Below are 24,622 nucleotides of genomic sequence, written 5' to 3'. Positions count from 1 at the left end.
TTGTGAAGAGGGGACCCCGAAACTCTGAAAATCCTTAAAGAAGAAAATCTCCTTCAACTCTGCCTCAGTGAGGGACCCTGCCCCAAGGACAAACAGTTTCATCTTTGTTATCTGGGTGGGGTCGGCTTAGTTAATTAATTCAAATTCTAGCCCTAGCTGAAACCCAGTGAGGAGCCAACTTGGGACTCCATCCACAGGCCCCCTTTAGCTAAATCTCTCATTATAAAAAGAGCCAAACTAAAATCCTTTCTTTGCAGAGGTTCCAAACATGCCATGCTATGCTATGCTTGGCAGGCCAAGAGCCTCTGCCCATTGGAATACTCTTTCCAGTGTCATCCTCCCTTTACCCTCACCTATTTTCCTAACCATACTTTAACCTTACTTCCAATTCCCATAATAAACCTCTTTTATCAATCTAGGTTTTCGGGTCTGTAAATTCCTTACAACTTCTGGCGCCACCAGAAAGGAGTTCTCAAAACTCCTTGCTCCGAAACCTACCCTGAACCCCGAACCTGCCACTAGACCTCATTTAACTCCCCGACCACCAGAAACCCTACTTTCATTTGGGTTCCCCAAATCTAAACCTCATCAGTTGAATTTTAAATCTTTCCAGGTAACAAAATTTAGCTCACAGAACAAACATGACACAGACATTCTACACAGAGACAAAGACAAAATGACACAAAAGAGGATTGTCCCATCTTTGCCAAAAGCCATCTGATAGCACTTCTTCTCCTCTGATGTCCCAGAGAAGTACAAGGTGACAAAGGTTCCCTAGGAACTTTGCTGAAAATTGCAGGAATTTCCAAATCTGGGCATCCCCAGTCAAAGAAAACTTGCTGAACATGGAGCTCATGACAACCCAAAGAAGCCTTCTCCCCGTGGCTTGGGGTGTCCCAGCTATAGGATTGAGGGAGAAAAAGAATGGGGGTCTTACCTTGACAAGGAAGGGGAGGCCAGGCTCTTCCTGTACTGCGCCACCAAATGTTAAGGTTGGGAAGGAATCCAAAAGGTTGGAGATTGAAGACCAGTGTTGTGAGGTGTCTCAAAAGAATTTGCAGGCTTGAACTCATATCCAAGTCTATGGCAAAGTTTATTGTAATTGTAACACCAATTGAGGCAGAGCTAAGTTCCAATAGAATTTAGCAAAGGACCAAGAGAAAGGAGATACATTTCTCCATTTCTCCATGTCATTGATATGCTAATTTTATGGTGTAGAAGTAGAACTGAGAAGTGGTCTCAGGAATTTGATTATCACTGAGTAGCAGATCTAGGATTATCCTAAGGGCAGAAGACTTTAGAATCATTGACAGACAGATTGTCAGAACAATGGCACTTTAAAGTCAGAGGGTCATAGGATCCCTAATATATCTTCCCTAAAATCTAGGGGAAGAAATTTTTTTTATTCCTAGGCCAGAAGACTTTTACAATCATTGACAGGCAGATTGTTAGAACAGAAGTACTCTAAGGTTGATAGGACCTCCTTACCTCTCTGTCCCCTAGAAGCTATATTTCTTTACAGGATCACACAGTTAGGATCTGAAGGCTAGTTTGAACTCAGGGTCTCTCTCTCACTATAGTCCTAATATGCTGTCCAACTTCACCACATTGATGCCTAAGAGGTGATAAAATGAAAATTAGAGAGACAAATTAGAAGTGAAATGCTTTGTAATACTTGGGAAAAGCCCTAATGTTAGGTGAAATGGTTAGCATAGATAACAATTATCTAGGTTAGTCATTTGTAAAATATACATACTGGGATAGTTACCCACATGATTGCAAAAAGCAAATTTAAGTTTGGGTTCAGATGGTTTTAGAAGCTTCTTTCCCTTTATAGTTGAAAAAACCCAAAATTAAATTTTTTATATTTTGGGGGAGGGAAGACATGGGAGAGGGGTGTTTTTTGGTACATCTGAGTGATTAATGGACTATTGAAATGCATCATTAGGGAAAGGTGATTTTCCAGCAAGGAAAGAGGCATGTTTTTTGGAATCATTTTCCACGATTTTTTAGGTTAAAAGTTATATTGACTCATTTATATAAAAGGAAGGAAAGGAAAATTTTTTCCACTTAAAAAGGCTTTTTTTTTTCCTTTTTATTCCCTGTTTTTTATCCTCATTTTTTAGCATTGATGATGTGCAATTATGACTCTATCAAAATAGGGGTATGTGTATGTGGAGGAGAAGGTGGTTTATAGAGTATAATTGCCAGACCTCAAGGAGCTTATAGTTTTGATAAATGTTCTTTCATCCCTCTCTTATTCTTTCTCTTGATTTAGCTTGATTTCCTTATTCTCTACATCCTCTTTTCTTCCCAAATGTTTTTTTTTTTTTTTACCATCTGTAATTTTTTAAAACACTGATACTTTTTGTAGACTACTTAAAGACATAAGGATATTTCCATTTCATCTTTTTGTGCCTCTTAGTTATGTGTTTATGGGAAAATGGATGCAGGTCCCCAAAATGATGACCTTATTTGTCTTGAGTAGGAAGGGTGTAGTTTTTTTAGATTATAAGTACAAGCCCGAGAAACAGAAAAATGTAGCCTGGGTCAGAGAGAAACAAAGAAAAGAGTCTTTGACTTGGGATAAAATGTGGAAAAACAAGAGAACAGTACTATAATAATGAGAATACTATGGACTTTTTATCAGTTGTTAAATTGAGCGTGACTTTAAAGCCATGCCTCCTAATTAATTTAATTCAATATTCTGGCATCAATAAGTAATTGAATTATAAAAGAACCTAGTATAACATCATAACACTTTTTGTTTCTGAAAAGTTCATTTGGAAGTGAGACATTTCACTGAATGTAATGGTGTTTTTTAATGTAGAGAACAGGGTAGCCTTAAAGCTTCCATTGTTAGTGTCCAAATTACATATGAAGGTGGAGTAGGGAGCAGAAATTGCAGCCATCATCTCCCTCTTTGATATTCTCTACTGACTAGATGCTTCAATGCACATTTCTTCCTCTTGCCGCTGGGATATGGTCAATATGAGAGAAGGATTGTAGTTTAGGTGCAGAAATAGTGAGCTATTTTGCTGTATTGAAGAAGGGCCCAGGTTTTTTATTTTTATTTTTTATTTTGTGTGTGTGTGTGTGTGAGAGAGAGAGAGTGTGTGTATGACAAATAGCTTGCCACAAAATAGATTCAATATTGCAAAGAATAGTGTGGAATAGTGAAAAAATTATTGGATAGGGGAAATCTAGTAGTTTTTTTTTGTGTGTGTGATCATAAGCAAAGGCACATGACTTCTTATTCTCATTTTCCTCATCTGTAAAGTAGGAATTATAATTTAGTATTTAAAGTATCTGCCTCAGGCTATTTTGAAGTTTAAGTGAAATAATATATATAAACCTTATTATAATAAAGTACTATACACCTTCAAATGCTATATAAATATCTATTATAAAATGTAGTGATACAGAATCCTGAGTTTGAATCTAATCATTCCATGTCGATTCAGTTATTTTGTATGAACTGAGATTTGATTTTTTTTTTTTTTACAAAATAAGTATTTTTTAAATTGATACGATGGTTTATGTATTAGTTACATTTTATTGCTATTAAAAAAGAAATTATTGAATTTTGCTCTTTCTTTAGAATTTATTCTACCTCCCAACAGGGAAAAATTTGTATTTTCCTTTTTATGGATCTTGGCTTAAAAAAAAGAACCTAAACTGTAATTTCATTGCTATAAGTCAGGAGCTTCCTCTACTAAGTCTGATTTGTACCTTGTAAATTATAGTTTTAAATTCACATACTCAACAAGTATTTATTACTTCAAAACATTGTGTTAGGTTCTAGAGAGTTAAAGACAAAAATATAAGAACTGCCCTTTAGGAACTTACATTCTATTGTGTGAAGAAATGAGTATATGAAACAGTAATTTTATAATGATGGGAGGGAAGACATTAGCAACTTGTGAGGATCAAAACTGGCTTCCTATAGGATGTATTTGAGTTGAACTTTAAGGAAACTAGAGAGATTCTAAGAGGCAGATGTGAAGAAGAGTGTCTTTGCCAGGCATGGGGCACACATTATGTAAAAGCACAAAGGGGAGCCAGAATAATGTGAAAATTAAGGCCAGTTTACCTAGAATGAATGGTCACAACCTATAATATAGGCTTGTCACCTAAGAGTATTATAATAGCTTTCTAATTGGTCTCCCTGCCCCTAGTCTTTTTCCTTTTCAAACTCTTCTTCATACAGCTATAGTATGAGTGGAGAAAAGGGGAAGGATGTGAGATACAATACTAAAGTGGAATTGATAAGACTGCAGTTGATTTTGTATGGATTGTGAGGAAGAATGCAGAGTAAAGCCTTGACTTTTGAAGTTGTGAACCTGAGTGACAAGAACCATGGGGGTGCTTTGCATACAAAGAGGAAATTTAGGAAGGAAAGAGTTTTTTGTTTTTTTTTTTTTTTTTTTTTTAATAATTAGTTTTGTGTTGAGTTTGAGATGTCTGTCTGGAATTGACTAGTTGGTAATTGGTGATAATGTGATTGGGGTTCAAGAGAAAGACTTGGACTATATATGTACATATATAGGGAGACATTTGTGTGAGAGAAAATAGAATGAAAATCACTGCTTTCATATGTGTAAAGATGTTTCATTCCTTCCCAGTTTATTTTTGTTAAAATCTTCCTCACACTTAGAGTGATAACTTACATGAATTTTTATGAAAAGTACTTTCTAAGAATATTTTAAAATTACTATAAATAAAAGCAGTCTTTGTTTTTTGTTCAGTCAGAAACATTGCCTTTTGCGTCAATACATAGGATTGATAGATTCTTTTAGCTTTAAGTGATGTGGTCAAACTTATGTTGTACTCAAAACTCATTTTATAGGAAACACATTTTTAAAGGTACTGATTAGGCTAAACTATCAAAATTTAAAGTAGTTCATGAATTGAAGTATTTAGGAGAAAATTATATTCCTATAATTTGGTTGATAGAATTAAAATTCTTTGAGAGAAAGGCCTGGGGATATCATATAAATGCTTGTTAATAAATGCTTGTTGATTGATTGAATGCAAAATATAGTAAGGAAAGTGAATGTCAACATATATCCTTACTAGTAGGCATCATGCTACAATTAGAAAGACCATTGGTTCTGGAGTCAAAGTATTTGGCTTATAATTCTTTCCTTTTGATATTTATTAATTGTGTGATATTGGGCAAATAACTTAATTTTCCTTTACCTCATGTTTTTCATTTGTGAAATGAGGGGATTATATTAGATGGTCTCTGTGGTTCTTTCTAGCATTAGAATTATGATCCTATGATTCAAATTCTTGTTTCAGAGGTTCTTCTTGAGTTTTTTAAAGTAGAATTTCTTTACCTTTTAATTTTTGACAACAAATATATGTGTGTGTGTGTGTGTGTGTGTGTGTGTGTATAATAGCTTGACTTGACAAGGAACGGAGTTTAAATTCTGCCTCAGATTGTGTAGGTAACCTTTATCTGGGTAAGTCATTTAATTTCTATGAACTGAGTAATTTGTAAAATATGAACAATGATAGCACCTACTTCACAGGATTATTGTGAAGCTTAAAGGAGATCATTTATATAAATCAGTTTTTAATCCTTAACATATAAAATATTAGCTGTTGTTATTATCTTTATGGTTTTGTTTGTTTATATGCATCAGAAAAATTAGAGGGAAAGACAAACAATGCTCTTTCCTTTTGCTGTTGACTTACTGATTAGACCAACTCTAATAGTTCCTTTCCTTACCCTTTTAAGAAGAACCTGACAGCCATCTTTCCAATTGAAATTTCCTTATCTTCTGCTTTCATTTGTAGTAAGAATGTCAATAGTGATATGATTTAGTATCTTCAGTAATATATTTAGTTTTAGAAGCCAACTTCCTCCTCCCTTCCCTCCCCCCCCCCCCCATTGCCTTCCATTAGGCTTAAAATAGTTAGAGCATATATCCTGATTTCCAGAAATCTCTTAACCTCTTTAATCCTAAATTAGTGTATTTTTCCATAGGGGTTCCACATTTTTATGTCCCAAAATGGGTATTATAGAAGCTAGCTTATTAATACATGGGAATCTTAGGTGCCTGTCCTTTGCTGTATAGCTTTCACCCTTGTTTTAGGAACCTTATTATATCCAGTTTTGGTACTTAAGAATGTCTGGAGTCCAGTAGACATTCTGAGTTTGATTTTCCCATGTTTATGAAGTTCCTGTTTTTCTTTTAGTTGATGTTAAAAATATCTAGAAGATTGAAACTTTTGAGCTAATTTTTCAAACTGTCTCTCAACTGGCAAGTTGAGTCTAATAAAAACTTTGAGCAATCCGAACTGCCAGCCAGAGATTGATCTGTAGTACTATGAGTTAATTTATTGTTCTCAAATGGTCTAGAATCTGTCATTCTTAGAATTTTCTGTCTCTTCTTGTTACCTATCTATAGTGGTGGAAGGTAGCTTCATAGAATTGAGGTATATATAATTATGAGTTGCCATGGTCAATGATTTACCAGTTGGTAGCTAACTTGCTGATATTCATTAAGCCTGGTGCTAAGCTTTCAAATTGTAATTTGCAATGTGAAATCAGATAAGAAAATGTATCTATTCAGAAACTTCTTTGAATCCCTGGTAATTACTTTTCTTACTATAGGAGAATAAGACTTTAAATATACTTTAGAAATTGTGAAATTTTATTTTATTTTGCCAAACAGGTACATTTTCAAAATGAGAGGAGAAATAACACCTTTATATAATGCAAATAGTGCAAAAGTACCTGGATGAGAAAGAGATTTGAAATTAGGTAAGAATGACAGTAAGATTAAATAGTGAACTTTTTTCACTAGTACTTTTATGACATTGATGACTTTTGTAGGCAACCTACTCATCCACTTTAAAAATCTCTGGGTTTCTATTTGTAATTCTTAGCGCTAGTAATTATAGCCTGTATCTTTTCACAGCCTTAGTTTCTGACTCCAATCCTGTATTTCAAGACCCAGACTTGACTCTTTAGCCCTAATGTCCTCTGCTCAGTTTGGTGTTTGAGCGCTAGGAAAAGTGAAGTTTCTGGAAATGCGAAAACCATAATACATATAGAGAGGAGAAGTGCTAAGATATTTGGGCAACAAAATGGGTTCTTGAACCTTAGAAGTATGTGAAGATTTAAAATACTTAAATTCTGGTTCTTAGATGTAGATGCCTATGCTTACTGGTTGACAGTAGTAAGATTTTTTTAATATGTGCAAAATGATCATAGTGACAAATTACATTACATAGTACTTTTTACATAAATTTCATATAATCTAATTTTTTTCTCATAACTGTCTGAGGTTAGAAAGAATAGTTATTTCTATTTGACAGATGATGAAATTATGGCACACGAGTTGAGGGATTAGTTTAGGCTATTCAGCTGAGATAAGGCATATGCTGGGACTAAAACCTAGATTTTATTTCTAGCCCAAGGCTTTTCCTTTAAATCTCAACACAAAGTAAAATTGGAATTGATGAGCAGGGAATAGAAGATTTGCCAAGAAAAAGATAGAGAATATTTATTAAAAACATAGTTATGCTCACAATCGAAAACTTTGAACCAAAGTTCATTTGACCAAACCAAATTTATTTGACATTGTTCTAGAATGCTAGATATAGCAGTAAGATAAGGGAAAAAATTAAAGTTTTAAAAATTATCAAATAGGTGACAGAATTATGCTATTTTTGCAGATAACATGATAGTTCAATTGGAAAACCCTATAGAGTCAGCAAAGACTAATTTAAGAATATTACTAATTTCTAAAAGAATTAGGATATAAAATAAATCCATAAAAATTATCAGCATTTCTATAGTGTACTAACAAAACTAATAGGAATTAATAGGAAGAGTTTCATTCGAAATAGAAAAAGCATAAATTAGCTAGGTATAACTACAAGACTCACATTGTAACAATTGTAAAATATTCTTTACAAAAATGAAAGAATACAAATATTTGGAAAGAGATTATACATGGGTAGGTTTTGATGATTTAAAATTGATGACACAATCTAAATTAAAGTACTGTACAGATTTAGTTCGTTACCAATTAATGTACCAAGAGTTACCTTATATAATTAGACAAAATAATAACAATTTATTTGGAAGAAGAAAAGCTACACAATCTCTAAGGAATTTTTTTTTTTTAAGGAATAAAGAAGGTATAGCATCTTCAGATCTCAGCAGGAATGTAAAGTAGCAAAAAAGAAAAAAAAAAGCTATGTAAAGTAGTAATCATTAAAACTGTTTAATTCTGAAAGCAGACTGTGTAACAGATTAGGCAAATAAGATTCAGAAACAGTTGAACAGGATAGTTTATTGTTTGTTAAATCAAAAAATAAAAATTACTGGGGAAAAGTCTCCTTGTTTAACAGAAATTGTTGAGAAAATTGGAAAGTATTTTGGCAGAAATTAAGTTTAGGTCCGCAGATTACACCATACTTTCTTCAGATGGCTCTGTGATCTCAGTGATTAGGAAATTCCTTCCAGGGATGCAACTCATCCTTGCCTGTCTATCTTGCTTGATTATTGTAATGTCCTGTAGTAGATTCATCATAGAAGATATCCAATGTGCTGGAAGTCTTTTTCATTTTCTCCTGAAATCATGAGAATACCAGCAGAATACTAGCCGTTTTTCTGTCCATCTATCTGCCATCCCTTGACACATGACTGATTCATCTTTTTTTCCCTTCATTTTAATTATTCTTGGATGACATTTTGTTTTCTTATTATTTATCGAAGAATAAGAAGCCTCATTAGTTATATGTTAGAGACTGCTCATTCTCATCATGTGCTTTCCATTTTTCTCATAAGGAAAATTTTTTTTCTTCATAGTATTTTATTTTTCCAAATACATATAAAGATAGTTTTCAACATTCATTTTTGAAAAACCTTGTATTCCAAATTTTTCTCTTTCCTTTTATTATCTTTTCTCTCCCAAAACAGCAAGCAATCTATGATGTAGGTTAAATATGTTCAATCCTTTTAAACATATTATCATATTTTCATGCTGTGTAAGAAAAATAAGATCAAAAGCAAAAAAAAAAATATGAGAAAGAAAAAAAGCAAACAAAAAAAAAAGAGGTGAAAATACTATACTTTGATTGACATTCAGTCTCCATAATTCTCTTTCTGGATGTGAATGGCATTTTCTATGCCAGGTCTATTGGAGTTTCCTTGAATCACTGCATAGTTGAGAAGAGTTAAGTCCATCATAGTTGATCATCACATAATCTTGGTATTGTGGACCATGTTCTCTTGGTTCTGCTTACTTCACTCAGCATTAGTTCATGCGAGTCTTTTTAGGTTTTTCTGAATCAGCCTGCTAATCATGTCTTATAGAACTGTAATATTGGGATTCATTTTTAATTCTTTTGAGGGAAGGGAAGAAGAGAAGGAAGAAACATTTATTAAGTGCCTACTATGTGCCAAACACTGTACTAATTGATTTACAAATATTATCTCATTTGATCCTCACAAATGTTATTTTGTGGATAGAGGTAGATGTTACTATATCCATTTTACAGTTGAAGAAACTGAGGCAGATAGGTTAAGTGACATGCCCAGGGTTACAGCTAGTATCAGAGACAGAATTTGAATTTAGATTTTGCTGACAGCAAATACTTTGCACTGTGCTGCCTCGCTGTTAGTGGCTAACACTTAGCTAATAGTTGTATTTCTCATTTTGCTGCCATACAGCAACAATGATAGAATGTTAGTATTAGAAAGATGAAGCTGAAGTTTGGGGTTCATTAAAAGACTTTTTCATTTTCTTAAAGGCAATCCAGATCTCCTCTTTTTTGTTCAAACAGTCTATATATATTGTATGCCATATCTCAGGGCTTCTTAAAGTTTTTCCATTCTCAACCTCTATTTGCCTGAGAAATTTTTATGGGATTTCTTCTTGCATCTGAGCTAAGGTGTTTCTGACAGTATTTGTGCATATGCAGGGCAAAATGTGCCTCTTACATGTTCAGAACCAAGACTCCAGTGAAATTGCTCGATCTAACATGGGCAGGTGCTATCAAAAACATCTTGGACTCAATACGTGTTTGATTTTGGATTAATTTTTGGTCATTACATTGAGAAACCTTTTACTTTTGCCAAATTTTTCACAACACAGGGTTGCAACACAATTCAAGAAGCTTTGGTATATCTTATTCTTTAATAAATTTTAGGTGGATATTTGACTTATATATAAAGGGTCATTATAATTATGGGAAGGAAAGGAATAATAATAATAACAACAATAAATTACTACACAATAAATCTAATGGACTTTATATCGCTCTTTTAAGATTTGCAAAAGACTTTACATATATTATCCATTTGATCCTCATAATAACCTTGGGGTAAGTGCTGTTATTATCTCCATTTTATAGATGAGGATATTGAGACTAGGGGTTCAGGGTTGCATAGCTAGTAAGTGTTTGAGGTGGGAGTTGAACTAAGGTTTCCCTAACTCCCAAGTCCAGTATTATCACCTATAAAAAAAGAAAGTGCTTCCTGAAAAAGAAGGTGGCATGATTTTCTCAACTTTAGCCAATAATATTTCCTTTCTTTTTTCCTTTTCCCATCTTACCCCCCTCATCAAGTCCCATATCGGCTATAAAACTTTTTCAAACAACTCTTTTGAACTTTAAATCACTTACGGTTTATGCCATTCAATTTAAACATATGTTTTCATTGGACAACTCCTGGAGTCGGAAATCCATCTGATTCAGGTAGCAATTCATTAGTGTCATAATTTAAATAGGTGATGAAGAGCTACTTAAATGCAAGTCTTCTTGTCTCCAAGGTTGATTCTCTAGGTGCTGTACCATGCGGCATTTCACAAAATCACAGAATTTGAAAGTGAGAAGAAAACTTGGTGTCTCATTAAATCCATGTGGTAAAGGAATCTTCACTGTTATATACTTAAAAAGTGGTTGTCCAGCCTCTGATTAAGGAGTTTCAAAGAGGGGTCACCCATTACACCTTGAGGCAGCTCCTTCCACTTATGGACAGCTCTAATTATTAGCAAGTTTTTCTTGACATCAAATCTAATTTGGGCTCTTTGCAACTTCCACCCATTGTTCTTGGTTCTGTCCTCTGGGGCCAAACAGAACTACAAATTTAATTTTTCCTCCTCCTAACAACAATAATAATTAGTATTTGCATAGTGCTTTAAGGTTTAAAATATTTTATACTTTATCCTCACAATAACTTGGAAGATAAATGCTATTATTAGCCTATTTTAGTTAATGAAATTGAGGCAAATGCTTTTAATCATACAGTCACAAAGTGTCATGAGGACTCATTTGATTTTTGATCTTCCATCTTCCTCACTGCAAATCCAATGCTTTGTCTACTTTACCATTTAGCCAGAACTGAACACACTACTCCAGATGAGATCTGATTAGGGCATTAATAGTAGGACTGTCATTTCAAACCAAGCATTTATTAAGAAATTAACCATGTGCTAGACACTAAGGATATTATATATTATATATAATATATATGATATATGATATAGATATAGATATGTAATATGCATGTATATATATAATATATATTCCTTGTGTTTGGCACATGATTAATTTCTTAATTATATTAAGAATCAATTAATCAATCAATTGATTGATTAATGTAAGAATAAAGACAACCACTGCCCTCATGGATTTATAATCTGGGAAAGTTTGTAAAGGAAACCTGAAAAGCAATAAGAGAAGAGAAAGAGAAAAGGTATCTGAGTGAGAGCAAATTGAGAATCAGAAGTAGATCCTGGAAAGGAAAGAAGACATGGTTGGCCTGAGTACTTTTTAAAAAATGGAAGTTCTGAGATGAACTAACTCCTTAGTAAAGGTTTGCAGGGATGCCATGAACTTTTACATGGTGAGAAGGCTGCTGTGGTCTAGAAGCCATGCCTTTTTTTTTTTTTTTTTTTTTTAATACAACCCAATATTTCATTAGCTTTTTTTGGCTGCCACATCACACAGTGATTTATTTTGATCTTGCAGTCCATTAAAAACCCTAGATTTTTTTCAGAACAACCATATTTTGTAATGTTACATTTGTGAAGTTGATTTTTGTTTTGTGTTCAAGTAACATTTTTCATTTATCCCTATTGAATTTCATCTTGTTAGATTTAATCCAGTGTTGATTGGCCCTGAAATTCTTTCTTTGTTTGTCATGGATTTGTTGGCCATGTGGTGAAACCCATGGGCCCTTTCTCAAAATATGTTTTAAAATACCTAATTAAAAAAAAAACAAACCAAACATTGTTTCAGAGGAAATCAATTATATTGAATACAGCAATATATATATATATATATATATATATATATATATATATGTATGTATAATATATAATAATAATTCAGGTTAATACCTGAATTGGATCTCATGTTAAGAACTCTTGCTCTAGCCCATCACTTCTTCAAAACCCTACCAACTAGGAATTTCTAGAGTTCTCTTTAATTGTTTGGCTACAAGAAAATCACAGGATCAGTCAACCAAAAATATTACAGATTCAGACCCAGAAAAGATTTTAGAGATCATATCATCTCACTAATTAATATTATAAATAATAATAATATATAATATACATATATAATATATCTATAATATTTATATATAATACGTATAATATTATAAAATGTTATAAAAGAAGATACTGAAACCAAGAAATTTGAATCCATACAAATGGAATGTTGGGATTCAAATTTAAGTCCTCTAAATCCAAATTCAATGCTCTTTTCTTGACAAAATGCTAATCCTGGCCCTCTAAATATATGTGAGCTCATTTATGGTAATAAAATTCTAGTTTTTTTACAACTATTTTAAAATTACCCTAAGTTTTACTTTTTTAAAAATGTTATTTTATAGATTTTTCAGTGCTAAAATGTATTGCCTCTTAACATTTTATTTTTTGCTGCATGCACTTAGTTTATTCTTAGTCACGCGATAGGAAGTCAAATTCTGTCAAGAAAATGGACTTTTCCAACTATTGAGAACCATATATAATACTTTAAAGAGTACATAAAGATGTAAATTAAAACACTTCTAAGATTTCATCTCATATCTAGCAAAAAGAAAATATAACAAAAGATAAGGAAAGCCACTTTTGGAAGGCTCATGGAAAGATACACTAATACATAATTGGTGAAATTGTGATCTGGTCCAGACATTCTAAAATGTAATTTAAAATCATCCTAAGAAAGTGACTTAAAATGTCCATAAAATGTATCATGTAGCAATGTATCAAATGTAGCAAGATATCAAATGTATCAAATTTATGTAGCATTTATTTTATTATAGCTTTTTATTTACAAGATATATGCATGGGTAATTTTTCATCTTTGAACCTTGCAAAACCTTCTGTTCCAACTTTTCCCCTCCTTCCTTCCCCAAATCCCTCCCCCAAATGGCAGGTAGACCAATACATATTACATATGTTAAAGTATATGTTAAATACAATATATGTATACATAGCCATACAGTTATTTTGCTGCACAAGAAGAATCAAACTTTGAAATAAGGTAAAATTAACTTGAGAAGGAAATCAAAAATGCAAGTGGACAAAAACGGAGGGATTAGAAATGCTATGTAGTGGTTCACACTCATTTCTAAGAGTTCTTTTTCTGGGTGTAGCTGGTTCTATTCATTATTGAACAAATGGAATGATTTGATTCATCTCATTGTTGAAGAGAGCCATGCTCATGAGAATTGATCATCATAAAGTATTGTTGTTGAATTATATAATGATCTCCTGGTCTTGCTCATTTCACTCAGCATCAGTTCATGTTAAGTCTCTCCAAGCCTTTCTGAAATCATCCTGCTGGTCATTTCTTAAAGAACAATAATCCATAATATTCATATGCCACAATTTATTCAGCCATTCTTCAATTGAGGGACATTCATTCAATTTCCAATTTCTAGCCACTACAAAAAGGGATATGGCAGCATTTTTTTTTTTGTAGTAACAAGTATAATGTAGATGATTATTAACTGGGGGATAGTTAAATATTTTTGTTATATGAATATATTGGAATATTATTATTGCACAATCAGCAATGACGAACATACTATATCCAGAGTAGCATAAGAAAACAAACTAAAAGTAAGCAGAGCGAGGAAAAGTATAAACAATGGCTGCTTCAACATAAATAGAAATAATGATAAAACAATTAGAACTGAATATTATAAAATTAGAATGATTTTTGGAACTTAAAGAGATGTGAAAATATCTTTTCACCTTTGAAGAAATGGGCATGACATGTAATTTTAGACTTAGCCAACATATTGGTTATTTTTGCTGAACTATTTTTTCTCATTTTTTATTTTTTGGGTTTTTATTTTAAGGGTTTAACTTTTTTTTATTATAGCTTCTTATTGACAAAACATATGCATGAGTAATTTTTCAACACTGACCCTTGCAAAAAGTTTTGTTTCAACTTTTCCCCTCCTTTCCTCCACCCCCTCCCCTAGATGGCAGGTAGTCCCATACATGTTAAATATGTTAAAGCATATGTTAAATACAATATATGTATACATATTTATACAGTTATCTTGCTGCACAAGAAAAATTGGATTTAGAAAGAAGGTAAAAATAATCAGAGAAGAAAAATGAAAATGCAAGCAAACAATAACAGAAAGAGTGGAAATTCTATGTTGTGATCCACACTCATTTCCCATTGTTCTTTCACTGGATGTAGTTGGTACTGTTCATTACTGATCAATTGGAACTGATTTAGATCCTCTTATTGTTGAAAATAGCCACTTTCATCAGAATTGATCCTCATATAGTATTGTTGTTGAAGTGTTATAATGATCTCCTGGTTCTGCTCATTTCACTTAGCATCAATTCATTTAAGTCTCTCCAAGCTTCTCTTGTATTCATCCTGCTGGTCATTTCTTACAGAACAATAAAATATTATTGTTATAATCTATAACATTCATATACCACAATTTACTCAGCCATTCTCCAATTGATGGGCAGCCATTCAATTTCTAGTTTCTAGCCACTACAAAAAGGGCTGCCACATACATTTTTGCACATACAGATAAAGTTTAATTTCCGAGGGGATGGGGCAGGCAGAGAAGAGAGCGATTAAGAAGTGAATGTGATAACAACAACAATAATAAATGGAATTTATATTTGCAAAGCACCTTAAATATACTGTCTCACTTTATCTATATGATATCTCTGGAAAGACAGTAGTGTTATCCTTATTTTGCAGATAAGAAATCTGAGTCAGGCAAGTTAAATGACTTACAAAAGACCCAGAGTCACATAGGTATAAGGATCTGAGACTAGATTTGAACTCAAGTCTCAAGTCTAGATAAAGGACTTAATCTGTTGTGCCAACCTGGATACCTGGAGACTTGAGAAGTTAAGTGACCTGCCCAGAGTCACATAGTCAATATGTTTTGAAGGTAGGAATTGAACTTCATTTTTTTAATGCCAAGGTGATAATCCTCAAAATAGTGTTCTATAAGAGACTGAAGGCAGCTAGGTGGTGCTGTAGATAAAATGTTGGGCCTGGAGTCAAGGGGACATGCATTGGAATCCAGCCTCTAACTCTTACTACTTGTTTGACCCTAAGCAAGTCTTTTAATCTGTTTGCTTAACTATAGCATTATCTAGAGAAGGAAACAGCAAACTACTTTATGTTTTTGCTAAAAAAAACCCAACCCCCCCCAAAAAAAAACCCAAATAGAATTCTGAAGACTGAAGACATGACTGAAATGACTGAATAGCAACATTTGGTAACTGTAGCCCCAAAGACTACCTGGGGTAATTTCATTTGGCTCCAAACATCTTCAATGTATTCCTTTTCCTTTCTTAAATAATGACAGTTCTTATACTTTCTAAAAACTTTTATAATCTAAGTAGGTTCCTTATGGTATTAAGTACTAAAGATGGTTACTTGAAGTGGAAACTTAAAAACTACTACATACAACATAAAATCATTGGAATGGAAGAGAACAAAAACCATTTAATTCATTCCTTATCTCTGAGGCAAATGATTAAAAAAAATTTTTTTTTGAAAGAGATTTTACAATTTCCTTCAATAAGTAATGTTGTGTCTATTATTACATGTTGGTGTATTAAATAATTCTACCTTGGATTTTAATGACATTTTTATCCAAAAAAGTATTTTAACTTATAGTGGTATGCTTAAATATTGTGTAAATATATCTTTCATTTCATTGGGAGAGTCTTGATAGGAAAAATATGTTTTGCGGGGTTGAAGTATTAACTGGGATGAGGAAGACAAACCTATTTTTTAAAAACTTGTTTCTCATGTCTGCCTTTGTTATGTTTTGGTTCAAGTCAAGAAATTACAAAGACAGTGCTTCAACCTTTCTTGAGAATTTGGATCCATAAAGGTACTATCTTGACAGGTATGATATTAGGTAGATAAATTTGTCTCCATTAGGTTAGAATCTGCTCTTTAAATTATTGTTTATATGGCAATCAAAACCTGTATTTCTACTTGTATTTAACAAATTGTGTATCGATTATTTTTAGATTGTAGTCATTTGGAATATTTTTTCCATAGAATTCTTAATAGGAATATTTGAAGAAGTCAATATTCATCACAGATTTTCTCTTATGAATGTAAGGAAGCATTTTTAATATTACATCTCTTAAAATGGAATTATAATTATTTTAAATCGGCCTTGTAGTAGTCTTTCTTAGAGAGTCCTAAAGTGACTGAAAATGATTTTCAAGTATGAAAATGAGAAGGCCTTTGTCTTCCTATCATGTGAAAAAGAAATGAAATGTACATACAGAGAAAGAGTTTGAAATAGGCACCAACTTGAACTTCAAAGAAATTCATTTGTATACCCAGTTCTGTTGTATTTTGCTTTTCTGATATGTTTACTTCTGCCCCTTGTAGAATGAATCAGTCTGACATTTTATCAACTTTTTTGAAAAATGAAGTGAAATGAGGTAGAACATATCAAAGAGGTGAAGCAGAGCACATCTGAAAGAGAACAGAATTCTTTAATACTTGGTATCTGCTTTTTTCCTTGTTCTTAAAGAGCTTTAGGTTTGGTTGATATCCACTAATTTTTTACTTCATGACATTAATACTGGTATATTGACTTGGATCTGTTTAAAGAAAAAGTCTTTTGGGAACATTGATGTATATATATATACTTAATCATATTTCCTTTGATTATTTTTTTCTATTTCAGTATTCATCAGTCTGTTTGTTTCCTGATATGATGCCACTTTATTTCCTTAGCTTGTATATATAATATGCAGTTTCTTTGACCAGTTTTTGTTATTGGTAGTTAGCATTTTCACCCAAGTTCAAGAAGAAAAGCTTATAAGAATTAGTACCTTCTAACTTTTTGTCAGACTGAGGTAGACAGTATAATTGACTGTTAAGTGCTTGTTGGAAATAATTTGTAAAAAAAACCTTTCTTATCAGTCAGTGATTCCTCATGACTTGGAAGCTGTATTATGGTAAAACATTTTGAAATAAGCTTTCCCTCACCCTTCTTAATTCCAGTGCTATCCTTCTGTTAATTATATCCTATTTATCTTGTATATAGCTTGTCATATATTTCTTTGCATGTTGTCTCTCCCTTTAGATTGTAAGTTTCTTGAGGTCAAGGTCTGTCTCCAGTGCTCAGCACACAGTGCCTGATGTGCTTATTAAATATTTATTGATTGACTACACTCTTAAGTTATTAATGTTCTTTCTGAACTAAATTATGCACAATTGATTATTTTGGATCTCTTTCAGAAACAGATGGAGTTTCATTCAGAATTAACACAAATGGACAAGGATTTTTGGATGAAAATATACCATTAAGACTATCATTTCATTTACCAGCTACTTACCCATCTTGTCTACCAGGAATCTCAGTTAACTCTGAGCACCTTACCAGGGCACAATGTATAGTTATAAAAGAGAAGCTACTTGAACAAGCAAAAACTCTTTTGTCTGAGCCGATGATACATGAGCTTGTTCTTTGGATTCAACAACACCTCAAGCACATCATTGGGCAGCCAGAAACAACTGTTAGCTCTGAAGACTATACTTTGTCTAAAAGTATAACCATGGATGATGGAACATGGATCACCCTTTTGCATTTAGATCACATGAGAGCAAAGACTAAGTATATCAAAACTGTGGAGAAGTGGACTTCAAATTTAAGACTTACTGGAAGACTGATGTTTTGTGGCAAAGTAATACTCATTCTTCTGCAAGGAGACAGAAATAGTATCAAGGTGCCAAAATTGAATATTGAATGAAAATTTGGTTATTTTGTTAATTAAAAATGGATGGATAAAAGAGTGTTTCATAGCACTTAATGAGGATGGCCAAATTATTAGAGATATATCTGTAGTCTATATTACTGTTGTTATAAGCATTTATTTTCTTTGAAAGCCTTTGTCTACTAGTTACACACAACAAACTTATGAAGGCTTGAAGATTCTTTGTTTTTATTTATGCTATTTGAAGTTAGTGGCTGGTAAAATGTATGAGATGAAAATATTAGAAGAGATGAAGATGCATATATGTATGTATTTTTGTATGTATATATCTTGTTCCTGTGTCTTACAGTGTTGGAGAGAATTTAAGTTTTGTCTCAATATTTGATTTTCGTTCAAGGATTATTGCTAAAATGTTAGTCTAGGTAGTTAATTTGTGGTCAATGACACCTGAAAAGACTTTTTAATAGAAATAGCATTCACATCAATGAAATAATATATCTTGAAGTAATAAGATATTAATTTTAATATGTTATAAAGATGCATATGTATGTTTATATATAGCTCCTCATAGATAGGTGCAGGAAAACATAGGAAAGTATGTTTGGGATAAGGAGTAGTTTTTTTCTCACCTCTTCCAATTAAAAAGAAACAGTGTGACATTTTTTTGATGTCTATACTGACTGAAAAGTGTGGTCTGTATCTTATAATTGATACTTAGTTTGAGAGGTAGAATTGCTATCAGTTCTTTACCTCCTACCACACATTTTTCTTTCTAGTTGACTTTTCCCAGTAGCTCCTTCCCTTTTTACATTTTATACATCTCTTGAAAAGTCGGTAACCTATTTGTTTGGGGTACTAGAAGAGAAAAATTGTCATTATTAAAATTCAACAGTTTTTAACAGTTATAGTATATTAATAAGTTTTGTTCTTCTAAGTAAATCAAAGTAACATTTTTTAAAAAATTACTTTTACTTTGTCTTATTTCAGACATCCTGTGATCAGAAAGTCTTAAGAACATTGATACTGCTGCTTCATAGCATAATCTTATTATAAAGCATTATCTTGATATTTATCCAGATTAGTATTGAATTATATAGTTTTAAAATTTACCAAGATTTTATTTATAGCCTTTTTTTTTGGAAGGTGGGCTGTGAAAGGATTCCATAAATTTCAAAGTAATTTATATTGAATCAACGTTAATTGGATCTTTTTTGGCAAAATATTCAGATAGAGATTCAGATACATTTGCTTATTCATATACCACTATAGATATCAGGGACCTATGATTTCTTCAGTTGTTGGAGATCTGGTGTGTGACTATCTTACATTTACACAAATGGCAAAGCATATATGGAGAGAGTCTCAGACAACTACCTGAGACCCAGAGTGGTTAAATGATTTACACAGAATCACATAGCCAAAATTTCCAATTTTCCAGGTTTTTCTAAGTTCAGGATGAGTCTTCTACTCCCAGTTACCCTGCCTCTCAAAATAAAGACTAAGTGAAATTATAATGGACAAATTAATTTGGATAAGTTAGTCAATAAGCATCATTATGACTTGAAACACTCATCAGTGGATAAGGGCATTACACTGACAAAATTTTATTTTCACAGTTGACTTTTTAACCTTTCTGTATATTAGAATTCTGCAAAAATATATTTGTTTTTAGATTTTCAAAAAAGATCCTATATTAATTTGAAATCAGATCCTACCAATTTGAAGAGAAGATAGTATGCTTAGTAGATAGAGAACTAGCCTTATACTCAGAAGACCTGCATTAGAGTGACTCTCGGACTGTAAGTTCCTGAGCAATTGCCATTAGTACTGGAAGAAGAAATTTGCTCAATAAGAATCACAGTTTGGGACAAAAATTTTTTGAATATGTTCTAAACCAATATTCATTGAGTTCATGAATATGGCATAGAAATACCTGATTTTTCTTGTCATCTGTATGCAAAATCAGACATAAGTGATGGTCTAGAAAATGAATATTTTTCTACAAAAAATAAGCCTTGTATGTGTATGACTTTTAAATCTCCAGCATGATAAGATAAGTATTTAATGCCCTAATTTATCATTTAGGAATACCTGATTCTTCAGAAAACCTCCAAAGTTGATGTGGACTCAAGCGGAAAGAAATGCAAAGAGAAAATGATTAGTATACTCTTTGAAACAAAAGTACAGATGGAACACAAAAGGTATAATTTAGTACTGTTGTAAAAAAGCAACTGAATTGATAATTACATTCTGACAAATCTAGGCATATTCATGAGTTTCTCTTGTATAATGTAGGTTCCTGGCATTTGAAGTCAAAGAGTATTCATCGTTGGATGAGTTACTAAAGGAATTTGAAGCAGCAGGACTTAAGGAGCTGTTCTCTGAATTTGTACTTCCATTGGTAAAATGAAATAAAAAACACAAAAGTCTTTTAATAAAACGGGAATTGTATGGATTAGTTTCTGTGAACAATTATGTTCAACGCTTTTCAGAAGCAGTTTTAATTTTTTTGGAATAAGACATGCAAACTTCTCAACTAAAGGAAAAAATTTACATTAATTAAAAAGTTATATTAAAATAATCAAGTATTTATTAAGTACCCATGTTCAAGTCAATGTGACTTGAACTCTGGGTTCAAGCTCTGGGAATAGAAAGGCAAAGAGATATGGTTTTGAGTATACCTTAATGCTTACCAAGAAAGTCTGAGTTTCATTATTGACATATTTTTGAAAACCACATGTGAAAAAATAATAGTAAATTCTACTCTTTCTCCAGGCTATATATTTCTCCTTTCATTCACACATCATTCTCTTAACTATACCTGACTGAATTTGAAGAAGTACTTGTTTTTATAAGAATTTTTTTCTGGAAATCTTTATCACTTTTCTTTAAAATAAATTATATATAAAATTACTTACTTTATACTTTTTGCACTGCTATCTTATGTACAGAGATTTTTCCTCCCAAGAAATCTAAATTGAAAGAACTTCAGAGATCTAATTCAACTTTTATTTGAACAAAAAAAAATTCCCTCTATAATGAGAATATGTGACAATTTAATGAAGAAATAGAAAATATTTCTTAAGTTCCTACTATGTCATGGGCACTGTACTGGGGATACCCTGATCTTAGCAAACTTACACTTTAATAGGAGTAGATAGCACATATAAGAAAGTGGGAGCTAGTGAAGGAAATTTTGGTCTTGGAAATCATAGAATAGTGAGTGGAGTTATAGGGTAGCCAATTATAGGTAGCTGTAATAATTGCAGAAGTCAGATAGAAGAATACTCAGATTCCTTAGTTTTTTGGTTGTAGATAGCTAAGGGGGATATGAAATATATTCCGTTATCTACTACAGAGAGTTTGCATGTACTCATTAATTAGAATGCCCAAATTCCTAGTCCTAGAGCAGACTTTTAAAACTTGATGGATTGAATTAAGGGAAATCTACCAACTCCTAAGCTACTTTTGGATTGCTGTAATGGTTAGGAGGGCAGCTAATGGTACAGTGGATAGAGTAGTAGGCCTGAAGTCAGGAAGATCTGACTTCAAATGCGATCCAAGACACTAGGTATGTGATGCTGGGCAAGTCATTTAACCTTATGTGCCTCAGTCTCCTCATCTGTAAAATGAATTGGCAAAGGAAAATTTGTCAAATTGAGATCACAAAAAGTTGGACATGATTGAACAATAATAATTTGATACCAGATCTAAATTTGCCTCTTAACATCTGTTCCTACATCCTACTTTTGCTTCTGGGTCTAAGTAGAATAAGTCCATTTCCTTTTATATATGGCATCCCTTCATATATTTGAACATTCTTTTATTCTCTTAAGTCTTCTCCAGTCTAAATATTTTTAAAATTAATTTAGTTTTTGTTTTTTATTTATTTTTTTCAGTCTAAATATTTTTGTATTTAGTTCTGTGATCTTAATATTTCAAATTGAAAATTTAAAAATATTTTATATTGATTGCCTTTTTGATCTTGTTTAAATCAATAGTCTACAAAATACCAATGCTTTAAAAAATTATCACAGATGGCATTGAGGTTGCATATAAGCCATTTTTCAGTTTTTTGGGGGGGTCTCTATACAACATGGCACTTTGTTGATAAGAAAATAAGAATTGTCAGTTTTAATTAAAACTCTCATATGAAAATATATTGTATAGTTTTATAAGTTTCATAAAATAATTTTGCTTTGTTGGACAAAGGAAATTGAAAGTGATATAAATATTAGTTTTTTTCTTGTGAAATCTATTAAAACACAATGTCTTTAAGACACATTTATATTCCACAGGGGAAATAAACTATATCATAAAGCATTTATTAAATTTAAAAACCCTGTAAACTTTATATGGTTACAGCAGACCTGTAAGTAGGCAAATATACACAGAAGGGGATACCTATCGTTTTACATGAGACTTTTGAGGCTGTGAAGCCGAGGCAGATGGTGGAGGAGGCCATCTAGTTCCTCTTGTCAGGGAAGAAAGACAAAGAGACTACACAATATATTCTGATGGATAAAATAATTCTGATTTTCTGTTAACATCCAGCTTAAGAGGGAAAGGGAATGGTAACAGAATTTTGGAGTTGAATGGGGCTTCAAAAAGCATATTTACAACTCAGTCCTGAAAAGGAAACTTACATTATAAAATGTAACCAACAAATATTTATCTAAAGCAAGAATTTTTAACTTCTGAGGTCTATGAACTTGTTTCCTTAATATTTTGGTAAATGTTGTATTTTAATACAATTGGTTTCCTTTGTAATCCTGGGAATTTTATATGTGCAAAAAGAACTTTTGAGAAAGGATTGTAGGCTTCACCAGATTGCCAAAGGGGTCCATGATACAAAAGGTTAAGAACTCCTGATGACTTTTTTTTTTTGAAGACCTCAAGTGAAGAGAGAAATTACTACTTTGCAAGGTAGCCTTTTCTATTTTTGAGTGACTCTTGATTATTAGTTCATCTTTTATGTTGTTTTCAATATCATTCATTGCACCTATTCTGCCCTCTGGTGCTAGGCAAACAAAGTGTAATCTTGCTTCTATTTGACAGTACTTCAGATACTTGAAAACAGCTATTATATTATCCTTTAAGTTTTTATACATGTTTTCACTCATATTCTTCTTAAAATGTGCTACTTAAAATAGACCATAGCACTACAGATGTGATGTGACCAGTGTACAACATGTTAGGACTATAATCTCCTTATTCTTAGAAAATATGCTTTTTACAAAAAATTAGTTTTAATTGATAATCCTTTCTTTTAGATTTCTCCTTATATTCCTTCTCCTTCATACTCCTAGGAGAGCAATCCCTTATAACAAGGGATTTATTTTTGAAACAAACAAAAAAAAAAGTCTAGTAAATCTATTCAACACACTGAAAAAAAATGATATGATAATCATTGTTTCACATTTGTGGACCCCAAGTTTTACAAGGGTACAGAGGAAGATATCATCTTACATTACATTACATGCTTGTTTTTCATAATATCACAACATTAAGTTTTGAGTTTTTTGGTTTACATTGTTTTAGTCCATGTGCATATTGTTTCCTGGCTCTCTTTATTTCACTTTGCATTAATTCATGTGAGTCTTTCTCTGCCTCTCTATATTCCACATATTTGTTATTTCTTATAGCACAATACTATCTATTAGAATCATGTGACATAATTTAACCATTTATCAATAACAGGCATCTATCTTGTCTCCTGTTCTTTTTTGGGGGGAGGCATGAAAAGTGCTACTTGAAATATTTTAATCTTTCTATTAATGACAAACTTTGAATATATGACCCAGTGTAATGTTTGGGTCAAAGAGTCTGGATTTTAGTCACTTTATTTGGGTAATTCCAAGTTGCTTTCCAAAATGGTTAAAAATTATGTCTTTCTTAATGTAGTTTAACACTGAATTAGCTTTCATGGTTGTCACCTCACGCTGAGCTTTTAGTCCACTAAGAACCTCAAAGATTTTTTTCAGATGAATAGTTTTGTAGCTCTATTCCTAATCAACTAAGATAATATGGATTTTTGAACCCAAATTTAAGACTTCATATTTATTTCTATTTAATTTTGTTTTTGAATTCTTAGTCATCTGCAGTTATTAGCTTTTCTTCCTGTTTTTGTGTCATTTGCGTGCCCCACCTCCACATAGGACTGGCCTGCGCCTCGGTACCTCTCTTATGAAACTTATAAAACTATACAATATATTTTCATATGAAAGTTTTAATTAAAACTGACAATTCTTATTTTCTTATTAACAAAGTACCATGTTGTATGGAGATCTCCCCAAAAGAACTGAAAAATGGCTTTTATTCCCGTCATTTCATTTGCATGTTTTAAAGCATTCCATTTATATCTTTACTCAAATCATTGACAGAAATGTGAACATGGGGTC

General features: G+C 32.2%; 1 protein-coding gene across 3 annotated transcripts in view; it reads left to right on the top strand.

Moving 5' to 3' along the window:
• Positions 1–20,661, top strand: part of RWDD3 (RWD domain containing 3) — a 32,174-nt gene extending 11,513 nt beyond the window's left edge. For all 3 annotated transcript variants that reach the window (XM_051993297.1, XM_051993293.1, XM_051993294.1), the window contains exons 2-4: positions 17,746–18,233; positions 20,307–20,422; positions 20,517–20,661. In XM_051993297.1, coding sequence (XP_051849257.1) covers positions 17,746–18,233; positions 20,307–20,422; positions 20,517–20,631 — 719 coding nt within the window. In that variant the 3' untranslated portion in view covers positions 20,632–20,661. The remainder of the gene's footprint in view (positions 1–17,745; positions 18,234–20,306; positions 20,423–20,516) is intronic.
• Positions 20,662–24,622: the final 3,961 nt, after the last annotated feature.

The sequence above is a fragment of the Antechinus flavipes genome, chromosome 4 (assembly GCF_016432865.1).
Source record: "Antechinus flavipes isolate AdamAnt ecotype Samford, QLD, Australia chromosome 4, AdamAnt_v2, whole genome shotgun sequence".
Classification (NCBI taxonomy): Eukaryota; Metazoa; Chordata; class Mammalia; order Dasyuromorphia; family Dasyuridae; genus Antechinus; species Antechinus flavipes.
Note: the sequence above shows the minus strand (reverse complement) of the source record. Positions and strands in the feature narration are given on the sequence as shown.